Source organism: Triturus cristatus, chromosome 12 (assembly GCF_964204655.1).
Source record: "Triturus cristatus chromosome 12, aTriCri1.1, whole genome shotgun sequence".
In the NCBI taxonomy this organism is placed as follows: Eukaryota; Metazoa; Chordata; class Amphibia; order Caudata; family Salamandridae; genus Triturus; species Triturus cristatus.
In genome coordinates this window covers 24,795,572-24,814,317 of record NC_140595.1, presented here as the reverse complement: position 1 = coordinate 24,814,317, position 18,746 = coordinate 24,795,572, and the positions used below count along the sequence as shown (strand labels likewise).

General features: G+C 45.1%; 1 protein-coding gene across 3 annotated transcripts in view; it reads left to right on the top strand.

Moving 5' to 3' along the window:
- Positions 1 to 18,746, top strand: part of NCAN (neurocan) — a 359,920-nt gene that overhangs the window by 220,111 nt on the left and 121,063 nt on the right. For all 3 annotated transcript variants that reach the window (XM_085638464.1, XM_085638463.1, XM_085638465.1), the window contains exon 8: positions 10,650 to 12,533. In XM_085638464.1, coding sequence (XP_085494590.1) covers positions 10,650 to 12,533 — 1,884 coding nt within the window. The remainder of the gene's footprint in view (positions 1 to 10,649; positions 12,534 to 18,746) is intronic.

Here is an 18,746-nt window from a genome sequence, read left to right as displayed (position 1 = left end):
GCCATCTGGACGAAGAATGAACGTCTGCCACTTTCAGGTGTTCTAAAGGGTGAAAAGCGGGGCCAAGCTGAACCCCAATGGTCCCATTTGGAGATAAGTGTGGAGCTTGTGTTGAAGAAAGAGTGGTGAAGTTCAATCGACTGTTTGACAAGGGATTGACATTGCGTTGAAGGTGATACATCTATCCACCGCAGCCGACGTGACAATATTATAATTTGTGTGAAGTGAGTATCGATTGTCGGGTGAGAAGGTGTCCAGCGTTTGCATTCTGAATTCACGTTGCTGAGGGTAGTCACAGTTCCTAAGAAAGAGTGAGGAAGAGAGAAAGGAGTGCCGTTCTTGTAAGACAATGGCAGGGGAATGTGTGTCCCTACTTGATGCCCTCACACACCTCGAAGGATATCATACTTCATCATGAGGCGGTGCTCCTCATCGGGCCGGTGCTGCAATGCCCTACGGGTTCCCCGAAGGGTCACTTTGACAGAGATCTTTTGAATGATCTAGCCGTACGGGTGTGTGAGGGTCTGAGAATAAAGTGGTGTTAAGTGCAAATGTTAAGATGGCCAGAGGGGAGTCAGGGTAATACAGTTTAATAGAAAAAGTCCCTCTTTCATCATTAAAAAACCAAAAGCTCGAGGGTGATAATGGCCCTCTGTAGCTAGAAGAGTGTGAAGTCCGTTCAGGACAGGGGTAGAGTCGACATGTTTCGCACAGTATTGTGGTCTCAGGAGGAGATCCTTCGCGCTTCTTCAGGACCAGGTAGGGAGTGAAGTGAGGGCTACGATAGTATAGTGGCCTAGTAGGATTTGGCAGCGCCACTCATTGGAATGATCCTATATAGAACGACAAAGGAGACAAGGAGAGAAACATACAGTAAATGTAGAGAGACCCACCATGGGGCATTATCTCTGTGTAGAGCGGAGGTACCCCATAGGTCGAACGTAAACTCACAATGCAGCAAACTACTCATCAAACCCAATAATTCTGTTGCCGGGTGAAAAGTGTGGGCTGGTTCATAAATTGGTGAGTGATGGACAAACAAACACATAGATCAAATCGCAATTATTGCTGTAAAGAGGTTCTGGGTTTACTAGGCACACATCGCAAGCAATGCAGCATATTACTCCAAATACGCTGCATGGTGGGTAGAGAGAGTACGTTATATTTCCCAAAAATATCTGGTAGTCATGAGAGGGTGAGATTACTCAGTGGTTATTCATTGATGGCAAAACCTCAAGACACACTGTGCTGACTAAGGTTGAGTGGGAAATTTGCAACGTACTTAATCAATGAGAGCGTTATGTCCCATAAGGATCGGCTGAGGGTCGTGCCCTCGCAATCTGTGCGGAGAAGGCAGCGTTAATCAAGGAATAAAAAAACAAGGTGCTACAGGAGCATGTGGGGCGCAGCAATGAAGTGGTACTTACAGTTGCGTCGGTGTATGCGGACCTTTCGCCGCCTTGGAAGGTGTTTCGGTATTTGTGTGCAAAGCCCGGTGAGATTGGGGGGGCGTGGCTGAGCGCGCACTGATAGTGATGCGGTGTCACGTGAGTATTGGTGTAATTCAAGGCAAAAGTGGCCAAACATGGTGGAGCCATCTTGGAATGGTGTCAGAATTAAAGTGTAGCTATGTGGAAAAACGTTTTGTTTTCGATGAGATCTACTGTATGGCGTCACGACCTTCAATAAATTACCACGCTGCGTATGTGGTTGGGATAGGAATAAAGCTACAGGAGCATAGATATTTGTATGAATATACGCCATAATGGTATGCAGAGTTCATCAGTTATTGCCAAAGAAGGGGGGGTATATAATCTGGATATTGTAGAGTGCATGATTATTAGTCATAGTCAGTTGGATGGTGAAGGTCATTTACAGTTAGTATTGGGAAAATATGTCACTGGAAAGTCAGGGTGAAGGGATCAACTCTGTAGTTCTATCCAGGGAATCTAATTGTTAAATCCATTGAGGTTTGTATGCAGTCTGAACGCCCAACGTTGCTCTTTTCGGATCAGACTGGTGGTGTTCCAAACTGCATTTGCCTCCAGGATAGTCCATGTAAGTTGGTCAATGGTGTGGCGCTGTTCAATGAAATGATTGCTCGTTTTTGTTGGCCTGGTGGTCATGCACACGTAGTACCGGTTGCATGGACATCTGATTAGGTAGACACGATTCTTTGTGTTGCAATTGGTATGTTGTTGTTGGGTCCAGGTCAGGTCACCTAGCTTGAGGTCCTTGGTGTGGCTGGTGGAGGCGCATGCGTTGAAATTGCCACATGGGTAGTGACCCTTGACAGAGGGAAGGTCCCATAAAGTAGTCTGGTTTGTTGGTTTTCTTGTCGGAGGTCGAGTTTTGACCAGCGTGTCTTTGAGGTTTTGAGTTCTTTTGAAGGCAAATCTCGGACGGTTCAGTTGCAGTTCCCCTGTGTTGACAACATTCCAACATTTGAGAATAATGTTCTTCACTTGATTGGATGTGGGGGTGAATGTTGTGACACAGGTCATACTGTCTTCTAGTGCTTCCGTTGTGTTTTCCAGGAGCGCTTTGCGTTGGTTATTTCGGGCTCTTTCTTGCATTTCTGATGACCTTTTTTTGGTAGCTCTTCTTATGGAGATTGTTACTGAGAGTATCCGCGTGTACCTCATAGTCGCTACTGCAGTTCCTCCTTAGTCTCAAAAATTGTCTGTATGGCGAGTTCTAACAGAGCACATTCTGAATTGTGTCTGGTTGTCGAACTATTAGAACTGAAGGGTCGGGTTTGAACAGAATTCACAAATGGCCGGAGGGAGGAGGCTGAGTGGGTCTGTGACATAGGATGACGGGGTTAGTGGAAAGTTACGTGAGAATTTGGTTCGTGGTTTACGTACTGGGATGCAAAGTGGAAGAGTAGTTGGTAGACTGGCAAGGGGTGGCTAGGAGTTGCGAGAGAGGGTGTGGGTGGGCGCTGGGTGGAATTTGTGAGCGGGAAGGACAGGAAACATTATTATTACATAGGCAAGGATGGGATGGAAATGCTAGGGTTCAGAACACAGGGCAAAGTATGTGGAAGACCGGAACAATTTTCTCGTTGGCGTATTTTAGAAGATGCAGATGTCCTTTTTGGTGATATTCCTGTCTGAATGTTGACGTGTCTTCCCCTGTTTGTTTCATATTGAATATATATTCTTATTATCAAGTGGTGGTTGAGCATGTAGCAGCTGAACTTCCAGAGCTAGTTGGTAGTTACGGAGCAGCAAGAACTCGACCATTCGATCCCACTTGAACGAGTATATTGTGGTGTTTAGGTGTAGAGCCCGCAGCAACTAGACATCACCAGCTTTGGTGGCAAATAGTCAATGACCAGGGGCCGGCTCAGCCAGCACCACACCCTTGTGTTAGCAGATCTGAGTTGTGTTACTGTTGTGTGGTGTTCTGTCCAACAATGCTCCCTTAAGGCAAGTCGTTGTAAAGAAAAAAACGGGTCTTATTTGAGACCTTTCTTTGGTACTTGGCCCATCCGATGCTCTCCATTTAATTTAATTGTTGTGTGTCCTCGCCTGCAGTTCAGTGTCAGTGCGTGCATTTCATGTCTCACCTGCTTCCGGTTTATGACCAACCCCAATTGGTGGACTGACCAACGTTTGATGCCAATTGGTGGCCTTCCTTTTTCTCTCCATCGTGATTGGTGGGCTTCCTCTCCTTCCCCATAACATGGGGTGACGGACACCTGCCTCTTTGATACGGATTGGTGGCTTTCCTATGCCTCTTTGGTTCTGATTTGTTACCGCCACAGCTTCTGGGGCCCACCTATTGACTTAGCCCTGCATCAGTGAGAATGTGTTGTGTCTTTTTTCGGGGGGGTAGAAATGTAAAAGCTTCCTGGATTCTGATTGGTTGCCCTTAAGAGGCAGCCACTTTCCAGTTTGCAAAATGCAATATTATTTTATTATTTCATTTAAGCGAACAACTTTCTTTTGCAGGAAACTCTTGCGTCTATAAATTTAGGGCTGTTCCTTAACCAAAGCACCACTTTTTACCTGGAGCCCCTAGTTTAATGTGTTTCATTTGGTTTAGGAGAAAGAGCGATTTTTGTTGCGATCTTGTTCCAGCATTAGCCACAAGTAGCGGAGCAATTTAAAATTTTCAGGATCTCCACATGAGACAAATGTCCACACAATAAATTTCCTTAGGATTGATTTACATGACCAGCGGTTATTCTGAAAATCTGGGATGATCCTGACCCTAGATGGACCGAGAGTTGACATCTATGATCCATTTCTAATGGCGGCTTCAAAATGAAAGAAGGCACTGCGGCGACCGCCCCAGGGCCGCGCGGCGGATCTATGGTGAATTGCAGTTAATTAAAATAACAGGATTACAAGCCTGTTCTCAACTAATAAAAAAGCCACTACCAGAACATTTTGATGAATTGTTTAGCTGTAAATCAATAAACGGACGCACAGATCTCCAGCCTTCCGTTAATATTTTTTTTTTCTGGCCTGGATTTGACCCGCAGTATAAATAATTTATACCTGTGCAGCTGTGCTATTTTTTTTTTTATATTCCTTCTCTCTGATGTATAAGGCCAATGGAAAGCAGCCAGACTGGGTCTGTGTGTTCTGCTAATCCCGGCAAATGAAAACAAGAGGATGATCAAATATTGGAATTGGGGAAGCCGCGTGTTCCCATTCAGCTAATTACAAGCGTGCTAAGTGCCGCTAATGTTGGAAGATTAGGGCAGCAAAAGGGCGCGAGCAAAGAAATATGGCTGAGGGCACCAAGCGCATTTGACTTCCATTTGTAGTTGGCACTCGACAAGATCCATAGATTGCGGCGGGAAGACAGTCTTGATCAACCGCAAAACATAAGCAACTCAAAGAACTAACTGCAAGGCCGTCTCACTTGGCCTCTAATGGGGTGTCGGTTACAGGAAGGAGCGCTCTCTCATGAGGTGATTCTGAGTTCCCACAGTCTTGTGTAGAAAAGAAAAGTCTCATATCTGGGAAATAGCATTTGCCTAATTCTCATCGAATTAAAGGTTGTATGCCTTTCCCGAAGTGCCTTCTCATTGAAGATCTCATTGAAGTCTCACGCGTTAGCCGGCTTTAATGTGTTATAAATGCAAATTCTAGAATGCCATAGTCGTCTATTGTGTCATGGTGGAATACCTCCTGCACCTAAATTTGATGAATATACCCCCTGAATCTTAATTTGAATAATGCCTCATTTGTCAGCAGTTTGAGGTTTTGTCTTGGCTTACAATGGATCCCACCCACTCATCAGCTCTTTGCCAATTTTTTGGTCTGGAGATAGCACCTCATTCTTGTTGAGCACAGTCCTTTGATGTCATCTGTGAAAATGATCTCGAAGGGCAGACTGGGAAAATGGCTGAATGAGGAAGTGGAGGAGAATTTTCTGGGTCGCCACCGATATATCAGCAAGATGTCGTACCAGAGCTCGGGCGAAACTGGTCACAGGCCTCGCATTGGCAAGTGAAGGAGCGATGCCTCATAAAGATATGGACCATGAGGTGATGCACACTTTACAGAGAAACTAGAGTGTTTATGGGGACCACCTGGCCAAGGAAACGTTATTGAGTTGTGTAAGAAGATAAGTCTGCATTGGGTTGGGTGTCAAAACCAGTGTAGTTTGTAATAGTGGTGTTGCAGGTGCCAGTATGAGTTGATTGAACTCTGCCTTGGTTTTCTAGTAGCCGTACTTTATGTGTGATTGCATGATCCTTCGCTTTTTCCTAATATCTGCATTTTGTAAGTAATACTGGACATATCAAAAATATGCGGCATGAACTCTTTCTATCCCCTCCTGTTGTGTATCGAACGTTGGGTGATCTTAACATCTCTGTGATGGGCTTGCCTCGATTTTTTTCTTTTTAATAAGTATGCAACATCTATGAAGAGATTGCATTCACCCTACCAGCCGGGTAGGGGCAAGTCCAGTTCCCCAGTCAGCCCATTCCCTATTGCCTTTTGGCAATCAGTGGCACCTACTGTATCCCATCTCAGTGTCACTTTACTAACACCTCGCTTGTTTCCGAAGTAGTTCCATGTGTTGGCCAAAAGGGAATAGTAAATATTCTGCTTAACAAGCCTAAGCTAAACCCGAGTAACTTATAGAACTGCAGGCCCATTACACCTCTCCTACTGTCTTTGCCAAAGTCATGGAATAACAGTTAGCAAAACAGCCGGCCAGCTTGCGAGCCGGGGCCTTCGACTGGTGCCAAACACAGCTTTGAAGAGATTCTGGTGGCCACCTTTGATAAACTCAGGTCCAGTAGGAAGCAGGGTGACGTGAGATGAAGCAGGTCGCTGCTGCTGGACCTTCGACCTCATTTTATACAGTCGATCATGATATTCTGATTCGACGTGTAGGTGCTGCTGGGTTAACTGGTCCAGCGTTGGGGGATTAGATCTTTCCTCGCTCGCTGGACACCGGCAGTAGTTCTCCCCCTTTCGCTCTGCTAAGCCCAGTTTCGCCTGCGGTGCACCTCGGGTTTTGGTTCTCTCTTCCATTTTACTCGCCCTCTATGCTCAGCTTCAGTTTATACAGACGGTTTCATTTCCAAGCACTCTCTTAGGCCGATAACACCCAGCTGCAGCTAAAATTCAATCCGCAAACTTTTGACCATGTGGGATGGCTGAGAGTGTGTCTCATCGCCATCCATGGTTAGACGGCTTCCAAGTATCTAACAACGAACACCGATCAGACTGAAGTTTTCATTGTTAGAAGATACCTGCTGGTCGGTTCTCGCTGAGTGACCTGATTGCCTGTCTGTTCCGCCACCCCGGTCTCGAGAGACAGAAACCGTCATTTCTTTAACAAGGGCCAGGCTTTTGATGTCCAAGTTCATAAAGTTTGGTCGTCCTCCTTGGTGTTCGTGTGCCCAAAAAGGCCCTTCCATTCATGGACTGGGCGAGGTAAGCACCTCTCACTGGGGCAGATATTGCCTCACATGATATGGATTGTAAAGCTGTCTGTATCCGCCTCCTTTAAGCTCTAGTGGAGAAGTTCAAAGGCTGGAAACACGGCGGTTCATCTTGGGTGTGGGCTTCACAGGTGCGACCGCGGGCCTGCTGGACGCAGTGCACTCATTTTGCTGCCGATTAACCAAAGCCGCAGTTAAAGACTCCGCTTTGTTTTTGGGCCTTTTACAAATGTGGTCCATTATTTCTATCTGATTTTATGCCTCTCACCTTGGTGTGAGCGCTAAGATCCGTCCTCATCATTAGTTGAAGGCACCACATTTTGAAAGGACTCGTTGTTGGAGTAGGGCTTTCAGGATCTTTGGCCCACAACTTTGGAACTCCTTGCTGTTTCACTTCCGGCTGACCTCTGACCACTATCTCATAGGGCCTTGAAGACCAGTTAATCTGCGGAGCCCCTTACCTTTAGTTCTTCTGTCAAATCCTTTTCCTCCGTTGTGAAGTTCAGAGATCCAGGATGCCTTTTCTGCAGTATTTTGTGGTTTATAAATAACTAAAATCGCTCATCTGCGTTCTGGGTTCAGAAGGGTGGCTTTGGTCACTTGCCTTTAGCCCCCTAGCTGCTGCAAAGAGGAGTGGTGGGCACTTTCTTAAGTGCACCTGACAGTTTGGCTGGCCGTCTTGGGCCGGCCAAACAGTCATGCACACTTAGCATGCTCTCCACCCGGCTGCATTGCAAAGCCTGGGTAGAGAACATGCACAGGCTCCCAGTCCCTGTCTGAGCACTGCACCACGGCGCTCAGACCAATCACAACACTGCTGTCATGCTGGTCACAGCAGCGTTGTGATTGGCTAGGAGAGCCTGTGTGCTTCCTGCATCTTGAAGTTGACGACCAAACAGGACCAAGAGGCCGCGGTGTGCCTGCAGGGAAGTGATTTATTTTGATTTTTCATTCCCTGTTAAGTAGCAACTGCCAAGGGTCATCCCACAGGGTGCACAAAAAAGGGGAGAGATACACAGGGCAGACACAAGCTCCCAATGTCAGCAGAGGAATGGCTCCTGCGGTCTGTCCATGACAAATAACTCACACCCCAACCTATCAACTTACACAATCACGACTCCTCCAGTGTTTTTTTTTTTTAGATTGAAAGTCCCAGGGCTCCCAGATCATATCCGTTCTTCCCAATACGCATCCCACACCCCCGAGGAGAGCCACGTCCACCATGGACAGTGAAGGAGAGTCTTATTGTGTTTCAGTTTATGTCTTATATTCTTTTCTTTCATGATGCATAATCGTACACTACAGAATATATTGTTTTTCTACCTCGCTATTGTCTTCTGCCAGCCTCTTGATGTAATGTGGGGATGGTTTGAGGTGGTCAACGTCCGACTGAGGTACATCTTTGCACAGCGGTAGATTCATTACTCGTCACCCTTCCTTAATGATATAAAACACAGAAGAGATTTAAAACTCTCTACACACCAAAAGGGAACATTTAATTATCTGATCTGAGCAAAATAGATACCAAGTCACCAAGAAAAGTATCTGCAAAAGAGCCCTATCGAACATTAATCCTAATATCGACTGATCCTAAATCATTGCAGAAAGTCAGGCTTGTAGCTTCTGCCAGGGATATTTCTTTAAGGCAGCCAGAGGATATGCAAGACATATTAACCCTTTCAATTTAGTCTAACTTACACAAACCTCCATCTAAGACCAGTGCCCGGATTGTCTCCAAAGATATCTTTTTCATATCTGCGGATCACTGGTCTTCAAGCTTGTGTTTTACACCAACATTTTAATTAGCCGTAATGAGAGTTTTATAGAGGTTAACGACAAACGTGCCCATCTTCTTGTTATCCGATCACCAATGTAAATTAGTGTAATCCCACTTAAGAAGCACCGAAATCCAGATTACGCGTCTTGCTCTTAAGACTTTGCTCATGGGGAACAAAGGAAGCAAAGTTTGATCTTTACCTCATCTAAGGATCAGGGAAGTCTCATGGTCTGCTGATTGTCTTCAATTCTCTTTAGCAGAGACCAGTCTGAGGCAGGCATCGTAAGGCTGGAAGATTGAACTAAATTGCACCTAAGAATTCTGTGCAGTTTTCCTTGAATATAACTTCTGATTTATTATCTTCTGACTCTATGGAGAAAAAAACAAGTGTTGCTGGTGGATACATATTTTTGAATTTATTTAAACGTCTCTGTGTCATCGCCTGCAATTGCTTCCGAGGACTAAGAACTCTGCGGGTTTCAAGAGCTTAACAAAGGTAGGTAGAGTTTACCGGGACCCCAGAACCACACCTTCATCCTCCCCATACACTTAGACATAGTTCTTGGAGGGCGACGAGTCGCATCCCCCTTCCTTAAGAGGCATGACGGCACCTGTTGGTGTTATAACCACAATTAGGGGAGTTATTTGGCCTTAGGAGGAAACACACGCCCCCAAGTATTGTGATAATTCATTGACAAACCAGCCTTTCGGTCTATGGTGCAACTGTTTTATGATGGAGCAAACTTACGGAACATCCCTCTATCTACCCATGATGAACCCAGTCTGCAGCGTCTGGTTCTTCTGGGTGCTGTCGTTTATGTCTTGTTATACGTGTTTGTGCAATACATGTCTTCCACTACGTTGACCTTGATTCACTTTTGGTATCAATTCCCTGGTGATTCAGTGACAATATTGTCAAAATGTTTTTTTTAATCAGTATTTGTATGGTTTTTAAGTCCGTCATGTTTGTTTTCCTTTTACTCTTTGTAGTTTTAATGTTATATACTTGTAAAAACAAAAGAAAATCTATATATATATTTATTTTTACATTTATTTATTAAAGGTCGGAAACGCCTCACAAGTTACGCCCATTACCCTATTTTGCTATACACGGCCTCTGCTGTTCAAATAATACATAGTAACAACTATAAAGCCCCCACCATCTCAAAAAAGGAACCCTTCCCCCTTATGGCTCCCCCCCCCCCTCCCCACACCCATTTACTCAAGTGTTCTCCGTCTCGGTGTTTCTGGGCCGACTGGTCCCGTTGCAACCTCACCGGTCCCCCTCCTACTCTTACCTACTAGTGTCTCCACCAGCCTGACCGCTCTTGGACCAGGGACGTTGGTCCCTTCCGTTCCTTCCACCAACTAAAAGATGCTGCAGCATCACTAACACTTTTGTTCGACTGACCTTTTATACTGCCTCGCCTACCATCTGCTGCAAATCAACTTCCCCCATCCTTCCACCTGCTCCCACAATGCACTCTTTCATCCTCCACTTGTCCTGGTGTGTGATGCACATAACATTTGCATGAAAGAATTCTATGCAGGTATTGAGGACTTTTTTAGGCTCCGCCCTTCATGAAATGTATTCTCTCAGTTTCTCCTTGATTAGGGATGTGAATTGAGTGTGGCAAAGTCTGATTTCACACTGTAAGTATGAATCCGGCCTAGATGATTAGGATTCTTAGCACAGGTGGTGGAAAACAGCAGAAAAAGTACTGCATGATTATTTCAAAGCCTCCGCTCTCTTATATAGAAGGGAGTTTTATCACGAAAGCTTGCAAAAAAATTCCATTAGAACAATATATTACATAACCACATATTTGCATATATGTATAGATGTACATTTTTTTTTTTTACGGAATTTATTGCAGCCATTAATAGTGGCTTATTCTAATATTTGGCCTGTACTTATGCAAGCTAATCTGTCTCTCTGGTTTATGACAGAATTGACCGGAGCGCCATTCCGAGAGCTGATACCCAATACATCGCTGCGAGTACCTCGTGTTACTACCCCGGAAGAGGCACTGAACGAAGAAGTCCACAATGGGACGGCCGAACTCGAGACTGGCGAGGAGACCTCATCAGAAGAATTGTCCAAAGCTGGGGGTAGTAATACCGGCAAGGAGCAAGAAACAGCAGGGTATTCTGGAGAAAGCTCTACCAAGTTCCCAGGAAATGTGGTCCAAGCTAAGTCAACATTCCACCCGACCAGTGATTCCGTCACTTTACAGCATATTGAAAGAAGCCAGAAGAATCTGCAGCCAGCGTTCGCCAGCTCGATATCCCCTCTGTCTGTCTCGGAAGAGGATGTTGACGTTTCTGGGGATGGCAAATCAAGTTCAAAGTCTCTGATGTCCATTCTCTACCCCTCAGGGCTCACCAAAAACCTTGCATCTGGGATCATGGAGACCGAGGTAGGACTAACAATACCCTCGAGCTCCAGGCGCACCCTTCTCGACTCTGGCGAAGTGAGAAGCCACATCGGCTTTCAGGAAAGCAGTGAGCCGGAATATAATTTCCAAGAAAGGCGAGGTAAGGCCACAGTTTTTAAAAAAACAACATCTTTATTCCAAGAGGCAGATGCTAATAATGTGCACAATGGGGAGACTGATTCAATGCCAGGAACAGCTTCGACACAAGAGAGCCTGGACCTCAGCATCTTGAGAAACGAACCGACAGGGGCCAGGACTTCTGAGTCGGAGGCGACTTTGGAGGTCCCAGCAGAGGAGGCAGGTTTGGTGGTCCCAGCAGAGGAGTTAGCCACTACGTTCCAAGTGCATGACCTGTGGACCCATCCTGGGGGTACCTCTCGCAGATCTAAAGTACAGGACTCCTGGACAAGCCGAGACCGGATTCTAGGGGAAGCCATGTCAGACCTGATGGGCATAACGGCTCCGACATTCCCTTCGATTGTAGAAGCTATGAAGGCCACGAAAGAAGAATACACCCACAGGTCCACCCAGACAGTAGAGCCACTGACTTTTTCTTTTCAGGAACAAGCAACCAGGCAGAGCTGGCAGAGCCCAACGCAAAATGATTGGGAACAGCAACCCACAGGAATTCAATTAGATGAACAACATGAGAAATCAAATTCACATATAGAAGACTCTTCACCGGGGCCAGGACTTGCGGTCCGTCCTGCATTCACGTTAGGTGAGCCTTCGAAATTTGCAACCACAGTGCAAGAGCCCACCAAAGCAATTCCCACCTATCGGCATGAGATGGTCGAGACAGAAAACAAGGCCAGGGAGAGCCAGAGCCACAACTCTTTCAAGCGCGCAGTTGCCAGTAGCACAACCAGGGGGCGTGCAGTTGCTGTGTCCCGTCGAGGTCCAACTGTGACGCATGCTGGTACATCTTCTCTGAATCTTGCAATGTCAAGTGAAGAAGTAACTTCATTGCCGTCTCCCAGAAGGTTACCACCAACACACGAAAGAAGCATCTCAAGGGATCCAGAGAGTCCAACTGTGTTGAACCTGGATGACCAAACACCGTTGGCTCCCACGTTTGCTTTCGTGGCTCGGAGCACCGGCCCCCCCATCCAGCCCACAATCCAAGATCCCCCGACATACCAGCCCATCCAGAGCGGCATGAAGCCCTCTGCGTTGGCCGATGAGTTTGTGAACTTTTCCAAAGAAGAAGCGGACTGGGTGACTCTGCCACTTGTACTGCCAAAACAGTCCCAAAGTAGTGTGTCGTACATTGGAAATCATTACACTCCTGTTACTGCTGGCGAGGTCGATGATGGAAGAGTAACCGAGGCACAGCCTGGCTCAGGAGAGTTGGGGAGCAATTTGCAGACAACTGAAAATAACACCAAGATCTCTGGTGAGTGTTTCTGTTGCCCATTCTTGTCCTTTCTCACGAGAGGGAGTCATGTAGTTAAATTCAGTTTTTTTGGTTAAGATTACCACGCCTCTCAGTGTGGTCATTACTCTGCATGCTGCATCACAGAGTTTACTATAAGAGTTATCAGCAAGGACCTTTGACAAGGGAGCGGGCCTTTAATGTCCAGTATAGCCTTTAAGGAGGGCTGTAAGGCTATTAGAACATTCCACCAGTAGAGGGCAGAATGTTCCAATTTGTAAAACAAAGGCCTTATGGATTCCAAGGGGGTTGAAATACCCTTGGGCCCCGTGAGGCCTTTGTTCACAGCAACAGCTGTAAACAAATATTGGAAAGCTGTTGCTCCGAGCTTCTGCCGGCCATTAGAAGCCCAGAGCACTCCAATGTTTTCAGTGGAGTTCCCATCATTCCAATGTTCTTCTTAGGCACAAACAATGGCTTTTGTACCAACTATGAATATTCACTTGTGTTTTTCTCACGCCTTTTTGACTTTGAGTACAGATTGTTCTGCACAAATACTGTGCTGTCAGTACTCACTTCCAACTGGGAGGATCAGAATGTGAAGAGAGACTTGTAGAATTGGTTTGAGTAGAGAAGGAGAGGAGCAGATAAAGGCATTAGCTACCTCCAAGTTTAATAGCCATAGAAGAGGCGTGCTCCCCCCGCTCTATGGTCTGCCCCGTGAGTATCGAATTAACACGATCAATGGGACAGGATATCGAGGACAGAATATCGAAAATAAAATATCAACAGGAAAGTAAGTCTAGATTTTCTGTACCTAACTCCACATATATCTTCAAAGTACGTAGATCTTGAGTTCGGAATAGTTAATCTATACTGCTCTATTTTATTTGCACTCACCTTTTGATATTTTGTCCCTCGATATATTGCTGCTGTCACTATTGAGTAGTAGAATCCTCTAGATGCGAGGCGTAATAGTTCATTTGTCAGGAAGAGGCGCCACCTGCATCCGAAAGAAGAAGTTGCCTTTGTGGTCTCTACGCCCAACAGCTTACCAAACAGGGGAATACTCAACGGTTGCATTCTTAATGGGGCAGGCATCGAAAAGTCATAAAAAATGTTACTAGGCATGCAGGTCTAGCATCTTGAATAATCTAGTCGACCTAACTGTAAGGTACTTGACCCGTAAACTGGTCTCATGATGTCATCCTAGGCAAATATTTTATTTGGAAGGCCACATTTTTCTTCATTAGCACATATGACAGCACCTTCCAATATGTGAGTTCAGCATTCCTGCTCTACAAAAAAAACCTATTTGGTTTGATTTAATAAACTAAATGTTTGCTCCATACATAATAAGAATCTAGCCAACATATAGGGTACACATGACCCCTGACCTGCCACTTAGTTCACTAATAGCATTGCTATCAGGGCAGGGATGTTTCTCAGTTCATCTCTAAAAACACACTTTTAATAAAAAATATTACTAAAGCATGTTGTGGTAGTGCCCTGTCATTGACAGACAGCACATTTTCCATTGAAATGGCCACAATCGTTCCCACTAACATGACATTTCACTTATAAAACTATACAGTGCGTAAACAATAATCTGTGGCTATTTGGTTTCAGGAAGTATATTCATCATTTGCACGTCACCAGGTACTAAGTTATTTTCACCCTATTAAAACAAGTTTTTTTTCTATCACACAGGATTACAAAAAAAGAGCTTTCATTACTACGAAACTTTATTTTGAAATTTTTGTACTTTTCACGTTTTAGCTATTTAAATGTGTGCTAGATTTAAACAAGACACCCCAAAGCCTTTTGTTGTAATTAATCAATACTGTTATCAATACTGTAAGTGTGTAGTTCCTTCCCTCTTTATCACACTTGTTGTATCCTTGGTATGTCCCGCACCCCTTCTTTCTCCCGTAAGTGGTCCCTTCCACTGGAGTTCATCTTAGAATGTTGGGGACTCTCCCCTGTCAGTTGGAGAGTGGATGATCAGTAATAAAGGATTTGGACTTACCAGTCTTGGAGTCTGTCGATTCTTACTTTATAACACCTTTCATTTCACACTTTGTGTACAGCACGTTTGTGAGGCAGTTCACTTTACAAAATTCTACAAATTTGCGGTCAGAGATAGAAAGTCACAGAAAGAAAAATAAGTGTAGCTGTAAACTGACTTTTGACCTCTGAGCACAGAATACATGTGACAAGATAAGATGTAAAGGCATCTGTAATGCTCCCTCCCTTTGTGAGTGAACAGAACACCTGCTGTTTGTCAGCTCGCCAGAAGGGGCGAGTAGGCTCTAGATATAGCTCGCCCTGATAAAATCTGACTCGCCATAGCCAGTGGACAAGTAGATTTGTCAGGCCTGTGGGGACAGAAAAGTGCATACATGCTGAGTTCTTTAGGTCTCGGCTAGCGATGGCTGCGCTTGCGCAGTCTCGCTCGCGAGATTTAATGACTTTAAGAAGAGGGGCTTGCACCCGCCCCTCTTCTCTCCTGTTCTCCATTGGCTGGCCTCTTAAATGCTGGCCAGCCACTGGAGAAGAGGTCTAGTCACTCCGATTATGCCCCGTCCTTTTCGGTTCGGGGGGCGTGTTTTTTGCGAGAAGTCTCAGGGAGGAGACAACAGCAAAACACGCCCCCAAATCCGAAAAGGACGCTCCCTTTCTCCGAGGCATTTTCTGCTGTGCCTCGGAGAAAGGCGGTGGTGTCAATGGCGTCCTCTCACCCTGCTGTCGGCTTCCGTGTTGTTCGTTCCTTGGAGGATTGAACTCCTGCTTTCCTGATCTTCGGCCTCATTTCAACGCGGCATACTTCTCACCACAGCCGCTCCGAGGGTCACCAAAGTGCGAGTCTCTCCCCCTGCACTCGTGGCCGGGGCCTGCACCACGTGTGAAGCCGCAAGCTCGAGTTACAGGAGCCGCCCGCAGCGTTCAGCTCCGCCACCGCGGCCGGCCGCCTCTCTCCGGGTCACACAGCTCGGCACAGTTCAGCTTCCAAAGCCGCGAGCTCGAGTTACAGGGGCCGGCCGCCTCTCTCCGGGTCACACAGCTCGGGGCCATCACAATGAGTCTCACTGCACTTGGGAGGACACAGCACTTGAAGAAGCCTAGATGTGTTCGATAAGGGTCCTCGGAATGCATGTCTAGTGACAAGTTGAATACAAAAAAGCAATCGCTCCGAACAAGGTATTTTTTCCCCTTAGAACTAAAATGACCATTTTAGTAAACTGACTGGTGAAAAGCCATAAAACACCCATGCAATCCAATCTGTGTCCAAGTTTTCTATCCTCCTCATTTCCATCAGTGTAACTCGTGTAATTGAAGAATGAACACAAAAGTGTTACACAAAGCAAGAAACTCTTTTCAGTCGTGGAGTTCAATTTCTGAACCTAATGAGTTAACATTTATTGTATATAGCATTTACGGAATGCCAGCATGATTTCACTTTTAATTTGATAAAAACAAGTACTATAGTTGACCCCTTAAAGTCTAAACCACCTCATATTATCCCAGCTGTGAAGATCACATAAGCGTGCTCAGGGGCGCAACGCCCATTGGGTTGAAAGGGCTTCAGCAACCCCGCGCTCCCCCCCCCCCCCGTCGTGTGTGTCAGCCCGGCTGAGACAGCTTCCCGGGCACCCACACAGCCGCACCCGAACCCGAGCACTTCAAAGCTCTTTAAAAGACCATTTACTTGCTAACGAGGCTTTGTTGTTTTTCACCCCTTCTTAGAGCCCCTGCAGCTACACTGTGCCTATTGCTTGAATTGCCCCCCCCCCCCCCCCCTCCCCGAAATTCAGAAATTTTTCTTGGAGGTGGCCAGAAGCTGTCTGAGACTAAATGCAGAAGCAGTATTAATCTCCCCCAGGCGGCACACGTCCCACGGACCTACTGTCCATCAATGACAAGAAAAGCACATTTCAGTCCATTGTAGGCATTCAAGCTAATCTTTTTTATTTAATTGTATAATTCTCTGTGTTTAAACCTTTGAAACGTATTGACGTGGCGATATTATAAGCGAGATAGATAGGTTATTTGTTATATTAAAAAACCTATCTAAGGATGCTTTTACGCTGGGACCATAATGAATGTTTCTGAAATATGGTTAATATTAATGAGAATTCTAAAATGAATCCTCATAATGAATCCACAACTTCCTTGTTGTCAGAGAAGAGAACGATGCAACTTTCAGTAGAATTGTCATGGGCGGTCTGCGATGGTGTAAAGTGTGACTTTGTTTCTCTTCACCCTCAGACCCCCCCAGTGTTGGAGGCTGTCTGGCACCTCTGGCGCTATTACCGGACTGGTGGTCTGAGCTCCTCTTAATGTTTCTGGGCGCTATGTGTGTGGTTGGGTGTTAGGGGTCTGGGTTAGAACAGATAAGGGCATCATTGTAAAGAACAGGAGTGACAAAGAGTGTCTGAACTGTTTTGTTTGTTTACAAATTGTGATGTAGCGCTGGTATGCTGCCTGTCTGCTGTTTCAAAGCGCTTTGAGACACTGCAAGCATGCAGACATGACAAGACAGGGCTCAGAGAATACAGTGATAGTGTAATATGAATGCAGGGGCACGGGCTGTGAGAAAATGTTGTCGCCTAGAGCCCCCCCACCCCCGTGGGTTCAAAGGGATCCAGCCAGCAGGATATATTCTGGTTGTCTATTTGTCCACCCCAGCTGTCAACTTGTATTAAATAAACAAGCATTTACAATGCAACGGTCTCGGCATTGTTAAAGTTAGAGCTATTGGCATTGCTCATGACAATGCCGTTTCTTTAAATGTTTTAAAAACAAAAACATAAACAAAAATAATGTCATGAGCAATGCCAATAGCTCAAACTTTACCAATGCCGAGACCATTGCATTGTAAATGCTTGTTTTGAATAATGGTAGCGGGAAAGCTGACTGGCAGGAAGATGGAGAAACCAACACGCCACAAGATTAAAAAAAATGTTGGGAACATAGAGTGTAGCAAATTAAAATGTGTGATCTTTTTATTCCAGTTTGGTCTTTGTGCCCAATGCTAGATTCCAGAAAAAATGCACTCACAACTTCATCTTTCTTAATCTGCTCAGGTAGCCATACATTAATTATATCAAGTAGTGTTTGTTTCCTAAAGTTGAAGCATAATAACATCTCAAGGCAAGTAACAAACCTAAACTGGAATCTGGTAAATCAACACACAGGTGGATTTCTTCTAGGATAATTATATGTCCTTTCTTTGAACTGTTAGTACGTCATACCATCATACAGATAACGTTTCTGCATATAAAGTGTTGCCAAATAGGCAATGATTTATTTTAAACTCAAAGTGTCGCAAAAAATGTAGATTCTCTAGTGTAAAAGAATAAACCAGCACGAGAAGCCTATTGTGGTGTTCTATCCTGAGTAAGTCCTACTTACCAGTAGCCTGAAACATGTAGATAATGTTGTTGACATTTTATAGTGTAAATTGGGGGTGATATTCCGGCTTGTAGCCACGTAAAACAACTCACTGGATTTTTTTTGTTTCTTGCCATTGCAAGCTTTATTGAGTAAAGAAAAAACACAATCTGACAAATGTCAAGTCCTAGTGAAATAAAGCATTGGCACAGTCAAACCTGAGACCAGTCCTAGGTTTATATGAAGAAGAGAGCCCCTCTCCAAAGATCATCTATCATGTAACCTTTAAGGCTATCAGCAACTTAGAGTAAGGAAAAAAGGAGAGAGAGAAAAAAATAAAGAGTAAATACTGATGATTAAAAACCAGATGAAGAAACTGTTTAATTCCCATACTGTGTTTGTTTATTGAATGCCTTGGTTAGACATGGCAGTAGACGAGGGATTTTCACACAATATTATTACGCAGATGGTACACCTATTTTTTTATTGTAAGCTCTTGTGTGTCACATTTCCTGCTTATGCGTTTGGTAGATGTCACCGAGGTGTTGTTACTGGGAAGACTCATCGGATTATCGAGCGCACAGCCCATTTCCACCTCATGATTTATCCAGGACGTTGAATAAACACCTATTACGGGGAGCCGGTCATCCGCAAATGGAAAAGCTCTCACCTCATTGATTGCAATTGATGTCGCGTGTTTTAGTCTATCGCCGCGATCTATTGGTTGTAGTAGTTCAGTTATTTCTACAGAGGAGTCCACTCTGGAGAAGACAGACTATGTTCAGATGACTTGTCAGAGCCTCTCAAATTCATTCAATTTAACTGGTCAATTGAAATTTT